General features: G+C 40.6%; 1 protein-coding gene across 1 annotated transcript in view; it reads left to right on the top strand.

The window, feature by feature from the left end:
- The window catches only part of nell2a (neural EGFL like 2a), an 80,221-nt gene extending 64,608 nt beyond the window's left edge, over positions 1–15,613 (top strand). The window contains exons 16-20 of the mRNA XM_067590292.1: positions 4,181–4,321; positions 6,313–6,506; positions 9,857–10,033; positions 13,126–13,350; positions 14,795–15,613. Coding sequence (XP_067446393.1) covers positions 4,181–4,321; positions 6,313–6,506; positions 9,857–10,033; positions 13,126–13,350; positions 14,795–14,836 — 779 coding nt within the window. The 3' untranslated portion in view covers positions 14,837–15,613. The remainder of the gene's footprint in view (positions 1–4,180; positions 4,322–6,312; positions 6,507–9,856; positions 10,034–13,125; positions 13,351–14,794) is intronic.
- The last annotated feature ends 639 nt before the right edge of the window (positions 15,614–16,252 follow it).

The following is a 16,252-nucleotide window of genomic DNA, read 5'->3' as shown; positions in this document are numbered from 1 at the left end:
AAGAAATTTACTACTTATATTATTTGATTATTTGTGACTGTAACAAAGAATGACTAACTGTGATTTTACGTTGACTTTAAAGAGTGCAGGAATTTTTACAACTATAGGTAACTGAAACAGTGATTGCATTCTGTATGCGCTTGCAGCTATTGTGCTTGTGTCCAATTTACCATGATTACTTATCCACTTTCCCACTCAAGTGCTTGAGGATATGGATTTGCGTTTCAGTGTCTGTTTCATCTTCAAGAACCCAGTGTGTAACTCAATTTGCCTGGGGCTTCATGATGATTGATTGATTATTTGAGTTCGCTCTTTCTCTTAATGAAGACTGAGGACCAGTGACAATCACTCAATTACACTTTACTGTACATAAAAGAGCAGCAATGCACAATCCATTTCTTACCTTATCGCTGTGTCATGTACATGCCAATAACAGCTTTGTACACATTATTGTTGACTTGAAGGTTTTGCAGCCATCATAGTAAATGTGATCTGACATGGCAAATTCAGTTTATTTTAAAATCCACTTATTGTCAAATGGTATCTGACTTAGGAGCAAGAGGAGAGGTTGAGTTGAGATCCAGAGATGTTTCTGAATAATTCCTCCTGGAGCCTATCAGGATTATCAGGTAGTCCTCAATGGAAATGGAAATCAGTTTGCATTAGGCTACTGTACTGGAGATGTACATATGGCAGCAGTAACGGGTTCTTTCCTGAATGTTGCAATGCAGCAGAACCACATCCCAACCCGCAGGGCTATCTGTCAGTCAGAGAAGGGAAAAGACATGAGAGGAAAAAACGACAGCGGTGGATAGGAAAGAGGGAAGGAAGGGGTAAAAGGAAAATTCTGTAACTGTCAAGGATCAGAATAGGAAGTGAATACAAAGTGAAGAGGTTGGCGGGAGCAGGGACAATGAAAGGGCAGGTTGAAGAGAGAGGCCAGGCTAGACTAAACTCTGCCTTTTTCTGCTCAAAGAAAGCGCAAACTGGAATGAGCAAAGGTGATGACGAAGGCACCTCTGTTTTTGCTTCAGCTCTGAGACAGACAGACAGGCAGACAGACAGGTGAAGTGAAAAAGTAACACACAGAAAGGTGAAGGCAGGGGATGAAGACAGAGAAGATAGAGGGGGTTGTTCAAGGCAGAGTGGCATAACAAGCCCAGGAGGGTGCAGAGGAAAGACCGCCCGCTTGTTCCTTGCTTCGTCCTCTGAGAGCTGCCTTAATAGAGCCCTTGTTTCCAGACTGCCACTCAGGATAACGAGTAGGATAACTGCAGTCTGTCTCATTGTCTCTCTTCGCCTATTACTCCTCCATCTCCTCCTTCTCTTCCTGCTTCTTCTTCCCTCGTTGCCTCCACCACCTCCTCCTCCTCCTCCTCCTCCTCCTTCCTTTTATCCCTGTCCTTCTCATCTGCTCCATCCTTGTCCTCCTCCTCCTCTCTTTCTGTAGTTATTTCTCTGTCAGTTCCATGTCTTCCAGTCAGCAAGGTAACTCCAAAACAACTGTTGTTCTGTGGCCTTGACCTCTCCAGGACTTAGAGACAGAAAGAAAGTTTTTATTTTGTTTGTGGAGTCCGTTTTTTCAGAGCAGAGAGAGGAAAAACATGACATGATTTAACAAGTGAAAGCACTGCACCATCCACATCCATGACTCAACGAAAGACAAAGCTTCAACATTCGATAGTTACAGAGCTTCTAGGCAGCGCCCCCGTCTGATTGTCATTGTTGATGATTTAATTACAATGATCTTCCATTATCATTTACGCAAGATGATAAAGGAAGAGGCAAGACTTTTGTGAGCATGTTATACCTCGCATGTTAAATTCAGTCAAGTCCTAGGTGGGACAACAGCGAGTTTCACTATCCTAAAACACTGCAGCACTTTAAAAGCTGATTTGACGGCAGGCTTAGATGCATCATGTCATAATTGTAGCTGACAGGTTCGGCGCAGATTAAAGAGAAAGTGATGGATCTTTTGTTCCGAGTGCAACCCTCTGTTGTGATAGCCAGACAACTTTTTAAAATGCTTGAATGAAACTGGCTGAAAATAAACCATTTGCATATTTTTAGACTCACCATCAGTCTGTTATAAATAGTATCTGACTGCTTGGTTGTACTTTGAACGATTTCAGACTGTCTTATTGGGCAGAAGAGGATGATTTGAACAAATTCAGCTTGATTTTTTTGATATACTGGCAATACACCTCTTGTAGCTTTTCCCTTTAAAATCTCCCTGTGCTTTTATCACATTGAAATTCACAAGCAACAAAGAGCATTGGATATTTCTCTTCAGGAGTGGGGAGAATTTATATTAATTTTCAAAGATAGGCTAGTTATACTATTTGCTGGACACTCATGATTTTTAAGCAGTGTCCTTTTAACCCAGCATTGCTGTCCTAAGGGGAGAAAATGAGGTGCTCTGCTCTCACCAAACTGATGTAATTAGTGAAATGTGAGCTTTCCTTTTAAAGTCTGCCGCATGGAAAGAGAGAGCTTTCTGAACCTGGTCACTATGGAAAACTGAATAAAGGAAGATCCTGTAGGTTTTTCCTGCAAACCTGCACATGACTCAGACAAATGCGGGTAATTTTTAAATAGATAAGGCCCTAATCTGCGGGACATTTGATCAACGGTTAATCTGCTGCAGAAATTCTATTAAAAGGCTGAGGGCTCATTAGCCAATAGATCTTAATCCCATTACTGCCTGGGCGGTGGGGGACCATGAGCCCGTCTGCCTGTCGCTCTATGGGGGATACTGTTGCAGGAGGTCGTAGAGAAGGTCAGACACGGCACACTGCCATTTTCATAATGAGAGCAGAGCATCATGCATCATGCACAATCATAAAAAAGCCATCACTGGCTATGCAGACACATTTAATCACGGCGCATGTCTGGGCCTAACGTATTTAGCCCTACTGTGTAATATCAGGCTTTATTTCCTCTCTCGTGTGGGCCTGGCCCTTAGTTTAATTAAATGTTAGCTGAAATATCTGATCTGATCTGTCTCTTCATGTGTTTTCTGCATTATTGCAAATTATATTGGATTTGTTCTTGGTGGATGTTTGTTGGATGGTTGCTTGTTGAAATAAAAGGTTTGAACGTTGGTCTCTTGTTAACAGAAGAATAAGACTCAAAAGGAAAAACACAGATAAAAAGAGAGGATAGAAATAGAGAATGACAAGGGAAAAAAACAGAAACACATAAGAGAGGACAAAGTCAGAGCTTGTATTTTAAGTCTCGTATTAAAGACAGGAGCTGAAGGAGGAGGCAGAGTCAAGGATATTTCTAAGTGGAACTCTGTGAAAACACATCAGCTCCATCTATTGACAACCACCTACAGGCTGCATTAGAAGGTGTGTCAAAGCCCTTTGCTGAGCTTTTTTGCACATCATAGAAACTCCTTATGTCCAAGTGAAGTTCAATAAAAGTGTGCACACACTTAAGGATTTATTTGTTTACCTGCATGTGTTGGTGGATTAGACTGTATAGGATTTTACTGGCATTTCACAATCTAACCCTGTTATGTCTCTTGCTTCTAAGTATAGGCTTATTGTATTAGATTCATTCATTCCTTGCTATCTTTTATTGATACAAATGTCCTTCTGTGGCTATGCAAGTATGCTTGATCAATAAGGCCTACGGACTACATTCACTCAAATGCTAGACACGTTGTTTTATCAATTATGAATCAGTCAATGCTGAATATGCCTACTAGGCAAAAATGGAGCTCAATAACCCTCTCACTGTAAAGAGCATATTTTGCAACCAACAAGATTTTATATGGATGTCTTAAAGGTGCAGTGTGTAGAATTTAGTGGCATCTAGAGGAATGAACTTGGCAGAAATGGAATATATTCATAAGTCTGTTTTCATTAGTGTATAATCAACTGAAAACAAGAATTGTTGTGTTTTCGTTACCTTAGAATGAGCCCTTTATATCTACATAGGGAGCGGGTTCTCTTCCACAGAATCCACTGTGTTGCAACACCAAATCAAAACTGGCTCTAGAGAGGGTCTCTCACATTTTTCACAGTTTCCGTGGCCACCATAGGTTCCCCTACATGCTTGGAAGGGGTATTCAGTTGGCTACAATCTGCAACCTCACCGCTAGATACCACTAAAACCAACACACTGGTCCTTTAATGTCCTTCTCTTCTCTTTTCTCTTCTCTCCTCTTCAGACATTGATGAGTGTGCAGATGGCTTTGTCGAGTGTGATAGTAAATCCACTTGTGTCAACTTGCCCGGCTGGTACCACTGTGAGTGCCGCGATGGCTACCATGACAACGGCTTGTTTTCCGCAAGTGGGGAGTCATGTGTAGGTGAGTGGCCCGTCTTTTCTTTTCTTACACAAATATGAAAAATATGAAGAGGAAAAGTTTGAATTTTGATTATATGATTTGCAATTTGATAACTCAGGGGAGTCACATTTTTAATTTAACATATGCAGCAGCAAAAAAAAAAAAAATCACATATATGCATTCATGGCTTTTGGATATATAATTAAATTAAAACTGACATTTCATTAAGGTTTCATGTCATGAATTTAAACTAAAACACATCATATAATCACTTAAATCACATGTGATAATAAATTCTATTTTCCAGGATAATTTGTCCCCTCACACGTTTATCAATTTTGAACTTAAACTTGAAGTTTTGATGCCACAAAGTCTGCTCCACAATATATCACACTTACTCAGTTTTTCTTTCTTTCTTTCTTTTTTAAAAATATTTCCCATCTCCTTGGAAATAGGGGAAGTTGTGCCAGATTTTTTAAAATTTTTCTTATTATTCTGCTTCCATTTTTTAAACCTCTAATTTTCTGAGTTCTTTCACCCAAATGAGATTTAAATTCTGGTTCCTTTTCATTGCATCTGATGGCTTCACAATGCCTTATTAATAGACAACACTGCATTCATTTTCTATTGAATGGCATCTGATTCAACATCTCAGTTCCATCACAAAGGGTCTTCTTCTTCTTCCTTAAATTGTCTTTTAATTAAGCAGAACTTTGTTGAAATATTTGAATGATCTGCCATCACAATCTCTGCAACTTTTGTTTAATAAGATGTTTTTTTTACACTTCTGTAAGTACTGGTATGATTAGATAGGTATGTCATTATCAGTGTGCTTTCCTACCAAAATGTCAGTTTTCTTTTTGCAGCCTGTTCATTTTCTGGAGCATTCTCTCTGATATAGTCTGTCAGGAGAAGTGTCAGCTGTCAAAATGTAACCCTCAATCTACCGTAACATTGAAGCATTGCCTGTAACAATAGTGCTAGCGTTGCTCCACTCGTTGACCCCATCTTTGCTGTCAGTCTGAGTAGGGAGAGGCAGGAAAAAAAGCACATTAAAGACATTCTCAAAAAAAAAAAAACCCAAACCTGTCTGGGTTTCACAAAGCAGCCATGCCAACATGCACCCTGTTTCTGCTGAATAAATTAAGCTAAGCAGGCGTCGTAGGGCTTGGTTAGTACTTGGATGGGAGACCTTCTGGGAAAAACAAAGTTGCTGTTGGAAGTGGTATTGGTGGGACAGTAGGGGGCAATCTTCCCTCTGGTCCCAATAAATTGCAAACACCCCAGTGCAGTGACGGGGACACTGTGCTGCAGGAGATGCCGTCCTGAGACAAGATAAAACGTTAAGCCAAGGTCCTGACTCACTTTGGTCATTAAAGATCCCATGGCACCCGGGTTCCCCAGTGTCCTGGCAAAATTCCCAACCTGGCTCACTCCATCTGTCCACCTAATCATCTCCCAGTGTTGGCTGAATGATTCCCTCCCTCTCCACCTCAAGCTGATGTGTGGTGAGTGTTCTGGCGCAAAATGGCTGCTGCGCATCACCCAGGTGGTTGCCACACATTGGTGGTGGTTGAGATGAGTTTTCCCCCTTCCCGGTGAAGTGCTTATCAAGATAAAGCGCTATATAAATGTAATCCATTATTATTATGAAAGCAAAGTTATAATTTGACAAATGGATTTCTTGTTTACACTACAATTGTATTCTGTATGTTTCCCCCAACATCTAAAAATTGTTGTATTGCTGCATTTTACAGTTGTATTTGAAGCTGTTGTGTTCAGCAACTTACAGTTACAGAGAGCAGGTCAGTGTCTTGCTAGAATGTAGCTGCTCACTGATACATATGGATCCCCTCCAGGGATAAAACTTCCAATCCTTTTGTGACAAAACAGGCTCTTTTGTCACCATAACAAAAGGGACATTAACGGGACCCATTTCCACAAGCCATGCATAAACTGTGTTACCTGCACTGAGCATATGTATGATGTCACCTTTTTTGTACTCTCTGCAGATATTAATGAATGCAAGACGGGGAGGAACACCTGTGCCAACGACACAGTGTGCTTCAACCTGGAGGGAGGTTATGACTGTCGCTGCCCCCATGGGCACAACTGCACCGGCGACTGTATCCATGACAACAAGGTCAAGCACAGTGGGCAGATCTGGGTGCTGGACAGTGATAGGTGCTCTGTGTGCTCCTGCCAGGTAAGAAACAGAGGGAGATGTACACTGAGTGCCAGAGACAAAGAGAGCTGGGAGAGAAATACACAGACAGAGAGAGAGAGAGTAGCCAAAGCAGAGGTAGATGGATCGGATGAAACAGACAGAGTCAGACAAGTGGAAAGATGGATATGATAATAAAAAAAAGATAAAGAGGCAGATAGAGACAGAGAAAATGTGCCCAGTGCCACAGATAGTTGAGCAATGATGTTTCCTCTCTTACTGCATGTGTGCCCAACTGGTCTAGGATTGGGTTTTCTCTCTTTTGTTTATTCTCTCTCTACTGTGTAAGTGTCTAAACAAAGAACAACATAGCAACTGTAAAACTGTTCATTGGTATGAATGATGCAGTCCCCTACTGCGCCAATCAGTAACAAATGTCAACTTATTTTGTCAGTGACATTTGAAAAAAGTATCGAAGCACAGTGGAGTGGTGGACAATGCATTAGAAGTTTTTTTTTTTTTTTTTTTTTTAAATTAGATCAGTGTGTCTGACATAAGACAGTGAATGGATTAACAATTACATGCCCTCTTTTGAGCTAATAGTGTCAGATTTCACCTGGGGAAGTTGCAGTTCATGATCACCACTTGTGACAGACATAAAATATATAATAATAATTCAAATAAAATCACCAGGTTCAGTGGATTCGCTTCGCTTGCCGCACAGCAGCTTAATAAACTGTTGCAGAGCATTCACTTGTTTAAATGGGAAACTTTGATATGAGAATATGTGCCAAGTTGCCAAAGTGATATAGAGTCCCATATCACTTTAGTTAATGCCATTTCATTCACTGCTTTAAAATTGCAGTACCCTGCAGATTGACACATGATTGAATACAAAATGTAGGTGCGTGAAAGCTCCACTAATCAATACTTGTGTATTTACGATGGATTAAATGAGTATGTGTAATATGAAAAGGGTTGTTCATACTGACAAACCCACAAAGAATTATCACCTGACTTTGCGGTCCCCCTGTAAACCCACTGTACACTACCTGCCAAATGGCTGACAGACACAGTTAGCGACTAGCAGCAAGTGAACAGAGTGGAGCATTTAGCAGCTAAACAACAGGAAATTCCCTGTTGTTTAGAGTTATGCTAATGTTGCTCTGTGTCTCCTGGATGCGTAAATAGGCAACTGTGTACTAACACATTTGCCATAACAGCTTTACAAGGTGCTAATAGGTCAGTGTTGTGTTTACAGCTTGTTCCTATGCCCCAAAGCAGCCAAAACAGAAGTTAAAAATGCTATAAATGTATGCCGACTCCTGCATTGCAGACAATGCAAAAGAATCAAAAGTGAATATAAGGCTTGCCACATACCAAACACTCAGCTCTTCACCAACATCTTGGTATTTATATAAACATTTTCTGCAAGTGGAAGAGCAAGCAGCATGTTACATGTATGTTTCATCAGGCTCACTTGTTGTGTTTTTGTAGTGAGTGACATGTTCGCTTGCTACTGCACCAGCTAGTTGTGTAGCGAGTGAGCTAGCTTCTGGTACCGTCTGTAATTGCACCAAGACATCAAGGAGTTTCTTTTTTCCACTTTCTGGTTCTTAAAATCCACTGATATATATGACATACAGTATGACACATGAGTGAATGGGCCCAGTTTTGGCTATATTAATGCACTGGCAAAATGCCTCATTCCCACAATTTTTAAACAAATTCTTATAAAAATTAAAAGACTGACTCCATCTTCACCCCTCCTTCTTCTTAAATAGCTCAAGAAATGTGTAGGGCATGGCGAGACAAAGGGAGAGATAGAAAACACTAGTACAATAAACTCTGATCTGACAGTGTTGTTAATAGTGCCACGATGAAGAGCAATTTAATTAAAGTGCAGTAGCTATATGTAGTGAGTTTTAAAGGTCTGCCAGAATGACTCAGACTTTTGGATGTAGTCGTTTTGATTGATTTCTGACACCAAAGTGACAAGTCATCTGGGAACAGTTAGTCCAGAAAACTCATTCCATCACCACAAACACATTTTTCCTCAGTGATTATCAGGTCACGGACCAGTCATACTTTACAATTCAGCATTTCACTCAACCTAATGCCAAGTGTCTGACAGTAGTGGAAGGTGATTATAGTGGATTAGTGTCGGTAGTGAATGATCAAGCAGCAAATTATTCATTTGATTACAAAGGACCAGGGCAGAAATGGCTCCCTAATTAAATGAGTCATATTAATTGATTTTAGAGATTGAAGAACTGCCTGTCAAAATTAGTTGTATTGAGCAGTTGAGGGAGCAGGGGAGTAAACATGTTATTGTTTTGGAGGGGGGCGGACACAGCTGGATATTAGATGGTGAGCTGGGACTAAGTGATGGGGGAAACCAAGGTCAAACATCAAAGAAAAGACAAAGAGTGGGTTGTGTCCAGACTGAGGTTTTGCAATATGCAAATAGTTTGTTTAAATCTGCTTGGAGCACCAGATGGGTCGCCTGTATGTGAGGTCACTTTCTAAAAGATTAAAAAAATGAAGATAATTTTTATTTAATTAGCGCAGTTTTGATGTGTGTTGAGAAAGATTGTGGTGGCACTAACTGACTATTGGTAGAAATGGAAACTTGGATCTTTATGGTCTTTAGACTGACTTTTGCACTTATTTAGTACAAGAAAAATGCGAGAAGAAAATTTGTGATTGCTCACCCACCTACCTATTTGTTAATTCTCCAGATCTTTGTCCTTTTTGTTAGCACTCTAAAGAAGATTTAAGTAGAGCTGTTTTTTTTTTACCTACTGTATATATATTCTTGGTCCATGGTATTGTGTCCCAACATATATGGGGAATAAATGCTTTTATATTCATTAAATTTCTGCCTCAGACAGTTGAACATTGAAATGGTAACACCAGATATGAGTAGGAGAGAAGACTGTGACAAAGGTAATGAGTTAAATTCAGACCCACAGCACTTCCTGTATGTGGAAGGCACCTTAAATCACTGAGACAACAAGACAGTTCTCCAAATATCTCACTGATGAACAGGAACTCCTGAAGAACTGCAGTGTATCAGTATTCATAACTCATAGTACTCTGTATTCATAATTCATATATTTCAGTTTGGTGTGTGTTGCCTACAGTACTATCTGAGACTGAATTATCATAAACGACAGCTTCAAAACAGTTGCCAGGGACAGGCTACTTATCCTTTATTACAATATTTATTATTACCATATGTTTATTGTGTTTTAATGTGTTTCATGTTTGATGATCCCATCAAACTAATGGCCTTACATGTTCATGCACGCACTGTATATGTATGCACATGCCTGCGTTCAATGTTTAATTGTGCTCATGTGATAAATGCGTTTGTGCCTCTTGCTCAGGCTGGCCAAGTGATGTGCCGCAGGATGGTTTGCGACTGTGACAACCCCAACGCTGACCTGTTCTGCTGTCCCGAGTGCGACCCTCGACTGAGCAGCCAATGTCTGCACCAGAACGGCCTGCTCACCTATGGCAGTGGGGACACGTGGGTGGAGAACTGCCAGCAGTGCCAGTGCCTGGTGAGTAAGGATGAATATATATCCCCCGCACGTTTGTGAAATTTACACTGCAGGAATGGAACCAATGATTTTATCCAGACTCATTTATGGTGAGAGCGATAAAAAAACAACATAAGCACTCATTCCTGTGCCACAGCGCCCACACGAGAAAATGTAACAAATACTCCAGTCTCCATGGAAATGCTTGTGAATGAGAGATGTGCTCTGTAAAGAAAGTCAAGGAGAAAAGTTTTGTGGCAAAGAGAGGGGGAGTGATTAAGAGGTCAATAGAAACATTTCAGAGAGGAGAAAATGAAGATGAAAGAAATGGAGTCGGTTTTTAGTGAGATTTTAAAGAATTCAAAGCAGCCTCTGCGCTGTTGTCTGATGGAATTATACATTTTATCGAAGGATACTTCCAAGGTTAAGAGAACAGTAGAAAATGTGTGTGTGCCTTGAGAGTGGGAGGGTGTAACAGTGTGTATCATGCTTTGAGAGGATTGTGCAGTGTTGATTGATGAGTATGTGTGTTTCTGTGTGTTCTGTGTGTCCTCTATGTGCAATCCTATTTCTCATCCGAAACAAAATCGCATTGTATTCGCCACATGAATCTTTCACAGCGGAAAGCATATGCACTATTTTCTTTGTGTTCACATCTTCTGCCGTGTCGGCCTTTTTCAAGGTTTACACATTGCCGCTGCTCAAACAACAGGGAAGCATTTCATAAGTGATTCCCAATAAATCTGACAAAAACAATAAACCTTTCTACCTCTCGCCACATAGCCATATGCATATTAAATGCAAATGTCACGCTTTATATTCTACCCCACCGTCTTGTCTCACCCACGCTCAGCTGTAACACATACCAGTGTCACTCCTTCTGTTCAATGACTCACAAATCATCTTCGCTGTGGATCCCAGACAAGCACTTTACAACTCCTTTTCCTTCTTTTTTTTCCCCACTTTTGTCTTTGTCTTTTAAAGATCAACCATACTTGTAGATAATATAAGTTGGCTCCGGTCTGATGGATTTATGGTCTGAGTAGCAACAGCAATGCCATTTCCACCACTCCCTCCATTGTAGTGCTGCCCTGATGCCCAGACCTGAGGGCTGCTTTTTGGATTTCTTACAGCAAGCCATTATAGAAGAGCTTGAAAATCACTGCTCAGCTGAGAGGCAGCGAAGAAGCACAGTCGGCTGAAAGTGGGTTCACTCGGCTTCACTCTCACATAGGCTGTGCTCACTGTAGGCACTTATATATATGTTGACACAAGCAGACAAAAACACATCCGAGGACACGGGCACGCCTGTCGTAGCAGCAGAGGACACACACACACACATATACAGCATACAAACGTGAGTATTTACATGGTATACGCATGTACACACATATGTAGTCATGTTTAAGAATGTAGGCACACCTGTCACCACGGCAACACATACTCATGCCTGCATAAATCCACTCAAACACAAAGGCAGACATAAAACACACTCAATTAAAGATGCACAGAGACATACACACAAAGAAAAAGGACCACCAGCCACACAGTATAAAGAGCAGCACTTGAAAGGGCGAGGGAGAAGGCTGCTGTGCGATACCGTACTGGGGCTCCAGTAGCGTGACAGGGACGTGAAATGAACCTTGAATGCTTCTACACTTAGCAGAGCCATGGCTGTCCAGGCTCAGCAGGGGCTTTAAAATACACAGTGACAGCAGGCAGATGGGCAAAACATTCTCCCAAGACCAAGATGTGACTCCCTCTCCGCTACCCATGCAATCATTTGAAATCAAGAATCTGGCCTTTGCAGAACGTGCACACACAGGCCACTGGTGGTTTGCTATCTTGTTAAATCGACAGAAGATCAAAGAAACATTGATTTCCTTTGTCGTAGGTTGTACTTAAGGTTGTTGTGGTGCATAAAAGAAAGCGTGATTGTTGCTGCTAATTCCCAAAGATAAATGTCACTAGTTTTAATCTCCTGGAGGCAGTTTGTAACATGCAGTCTTATAAAGTAAAGGCAAAGAGATTAAAATACAGTCGGATACCATGAAGATTGAACGCAAAGCCAGATTAAAATAATACCTTATGGAATATCACGAAGAGATGAAAGAGCGGCTTCAGTTTTAGGTTGATCAAGTTTACACGTCACACCGTTCTGTTTGGAAGGCAAATAAAAGCTGATTGTATAAGCAAAGCGCTCTCCTTTGTGATCATAGGCCACATCTGCATAAACAGACAAAGATGACAATGTCCCTTATCGCAGTGTGGGACAAATACCTGAGGCTACATTCAATCCTTTCCTCCGGCTATGGGCAAAGAGTACCACTCGGGGGGATTTCCCACTTCAAATGTTTACACACTGCATGAAGGCAGGGAGTGGGCATTAGCACCACGTGAGCCCTGTGCTTTATAGCCAGCCTAATTTACTACAGCATTTCTGAAATGCTGAGCCAGCCGATTTTCAGTGATATTAAATATCCCCGGTGGGACACTTGCATCAAGCCTCTTGTAACTTTATGTGTGCATGCCTTTTGTATCTGCGTGTGTTTAAACATACACAGTCTGAGCTCATATTTCATCTCGAAAGAAGACGTGAAGCAAAAACGCTCACACATGACAGTATAAGTAGGAGTGGGTCAGGACAGAATGATATAGAATGCTGTAGGAAGGATGTGTAAAGTTGGCCAATATATATGACCTGATTTATCAGGCCAATAGAAAAATGGCAGTAGGAGAAATCCAATAAGGCTTCCTCTGCTGAAAGTTTGCTGTGATTAATATGAGAACAACAATGAAAGAGGGGGACCAGAACAAGTCAATTAAGAAGCTGGAACATTTACCTCTGAAAAAAAATTGCTGACTGTGTTGGAAGATTGCTCTGCTCATCTATATTTTCTTGGTACCTTAACAACTTCTTTTTTTCATCAAATGAAGACAGTCCCTCTGGCATGCAAATGCACAGTGTCAGGAGAAATGTGTGTATTTGCATGAATAACTTGTTTAGGCATTGAAAATCCAATAGTCTAAGCGTAGATATTATTCTGAACTCTCTCCTTTTTCTTCGCTGGCTGTCTATCCATCTCAAATTCTCTCTCTCTCTGCCTCCGCAGCAGGGGCAGGTGGACTGCTGGCCTCTGCCGTGCCCGCCTGTGGACTGTGAGTTTACCGTGGTGCCCGAGGGCGAGTGCTGTCCCCGCTGTGTCACCGACCCCTGCCAGGCTGACACCATCCGCAACGACATCACCAAGACGTGCACGGACGAGCACAACATCTCACGCTTCAGTGGCTCCTCCTGGATTAAACATGGCACCGAATGCACCCTGTGCCAGTGCAAGGTAAGCCTGCAGGCAGCCTCGAAACAGCAAATTACAGTTCGTCTAGTTCAGTGCCAGACAAAACACCAAAGAAAAATGGTTTGAAAAATTGAGAAGCCTTTGTGCTTTGTCAGAAAAAGAGCACACGGTAGTGAAGAGTTTGCATTGTGAAGGCAGTTTTTGCATCTGTAACATCTCATCGCTGAGTTTACTTTACATTGTCGTACGTATGTCTGGAGGTGTAGCTGTCTGTGTGTTGATTCGGATCTGCTAACCTGTGTACACAAAGCTTTTGATATGGAAAAGACACATTTCACCAAATTTAATAGAGTGGTAACTGAAGCAGAAAAAAATGGAGAAGGAGATTAATGAGTAACTCCCAGTCTATTTAGTTTACCAAAATACACACAGTTGCACATGACTGTGATTGCCTAGAGGAGGAAAATCCAAACTTCTCACAATAAGAATGTGACAAATGCTGCTTTCTCTGTTCAAAAGCACAACAAAGAGAAACGAGGATGCTAAATAAGATGTGATGTTTCATTTGAGAATCATTCCTCAAATACTTAAAGTTGAGATTTTTAGAGATCATAGATTCCCATGCTCGGTTTATTTATCAGCTGCAGCAAAGGAATCACAGTCTGCTCTGCACTATATTAAACAAGCTCACATCCCTGCACACACAGTACTTACAATATATAGGGCCTCAGATAGTCTATCTAGAAAACTGAGCCAAACTTGCATAATTGGTCCTTGTAAATCAGGAAGGAGACAGCTGCACTCCACAAGCTTTTGTTCCAAGAGTTGTGGCCCAGAACAATCACTGAGAGAGTAAAATGTGCAGGTGAATATCCTCTTCATTACCAATTGTGAGTCTAAATTATTTGCCTCAGCTTTGGGACTAATCCACCAAGACTGACTCCCTTGCCTGAGTTTCTAGGATGGAATATTTTCTCCCTGCTTGCCCGACAATAAAGTTCACTTCTTACAGAAACGAGAGAAGCCTTTCTCAGTAGAAAAACTGTAACATATTCAAAGTCCCGATGCCAACTTTTAAGAAAATCTTCTTACACATCAAAGATCTACTTTAAATTCAAATACATCAACACAGATTTACTGTTATCAGGTTCTGTATTAAGTCGGTACGGGCAGTTTTGGTTTAGCAGATACAGTACTGTCCCTGCAAACCTTCAGTGATCCAGAGAGTTTATCATTCCCCCAAGTTTAAAGCAGAACGCCTCTGTGACCATTCACATTTGTATTCTCGGTAGAATATTGCTGCCTTGGATCAGTTGGTGCCAAAATGACACCCAGAGGAATTCTAAATGCCAAACAGAGTCTGTACGCTGCGGCAACGCCACCTGAAAATATTATCTGCCGAGCTTCAAAAAGTGTTTGCCCGAGGTTAAAGTGTGATGATAATCCACTCATGTGTTTCTTTGCCTTCTCTTCCTCTTATTTCCAGAATGGACACATCTGTTGCTCAGTGGACCCCATGTGCCTTTAGTCCTGGCAAATCTGAAGGCACCTGTACAGTGTTCTCCATGTAAAAAAAAAAAAAAAATAACACCACTCCTCTGTCTCTTCACTGTCCTCCTCGCAGGCGTGGGTCAACAGTATTTGCATTGTCAGGATTTGTTTCAGCCTGCTAAACCAGATGGATGGCGGTTACTAATCAGGATAATTCATACAATATCACATTGTCAAAAAAAATTAACCTTCAGGTACTTTCCGCTGATTATCTACAGTTTCTAGCTCAACCTATTGTATGTTCTGTATGGTAGACCCCACCCATCTGGCTCCACATGCACGTTACGCATTAAGAGTGTTTTGCAAATACTCTATGAGCCGCGCCTGCCTCCTTAACTCCTCTTTATACCAAATGCAAACCTATATCATACCAAACAGATGATGGACTACAGTTCCCTCAAACCCACTCTTTGTTCTGTCTCACCACTTAGAGTGAACCTTTAAGGATCACCGCCCCCCCCCCCCCCCACTCCGAATCATCGCTACATGAATCTGTAAGATATTACTATTACTGGCATGACTGTGCTTGATGTCCAAACATTTTTGCTGATTTCTAAATTCTCAATGATGATGATGATGATGATACCCTAGATAGAGTAAAGACAGTTAGCATAAGGTTCCGTTGCCACATTTATGAGTCGTCTATATTATGTGGTGCTTTGTAGCATTTTGTTCCATTTCTCTTTTTTGTAATTTTTCTTTCCAAGCTTGTTATTGTGTAATAGTGAAATAAAGTATTTCCATTTACATTAAATTCTTGTCTTTGGCTTTGGTATGTATGTGATTTATTCATTATCTATTATGTTTGAAGACTAAGCACTTAATTGGCCATATGCAGTATTCATTTTTAGTAATGTGATTTTTAACAGGAGCACAGTAGCACTTTCCAGGCAGACTTTATTAGGGATTTATAAGTTTTAACTAATTACTTTATTAAAAGTTAATAATTAATTTACTAATACTTTACAGTAGTTGTAAATCATTAAGAACAAATTTTGGGCTGCTACTGTACTGTAGATTGTGAAAAATCTCTTTGGATAGTCTTGATCCTTTCTTTTAAGTGATAATAATAATGTACTTATAAATGTTGGTAATCCATTGATAAATGCATAATATATATTATGTTAATATATGTATGATTACCTTTTCTTTTCCCAGAAGGTGGTAATTCACTCCAAATAGTGATTTTTTATAACCCAGCAACTCAAATGTTCTTATTAATGGCTTATAACTGACCTATAACGCTTTAGTAAATCATTTATTAACAAAGCCATAAGCTACAACTTACAAAACCTTTATACAGGGTTTTCTCATTATAAAGTGGTACCAGGTTTACTTTACGCATATGCATGTTTTATCCTGAATAATATACATCACCACTTGTAGATCACTA

This window comes from Thunnus thynnus, chromosome 5 (genome assembly GCF_963924715.1).
Source record: "Thunnus thynnus chromosome 5, fThuThy2.1, whole genome shotgun sequence".
Taxonomy (NCBI): domain Eukaryota; kingdom Metazoa; phylum Chordata; class Actinopteri; order Scombriformes; family Scombridae; genus Thunnus; species Thunnus thynnus.
This window is presented reverse-complemented; position numbering and strand designations above follow the sequence as displayed.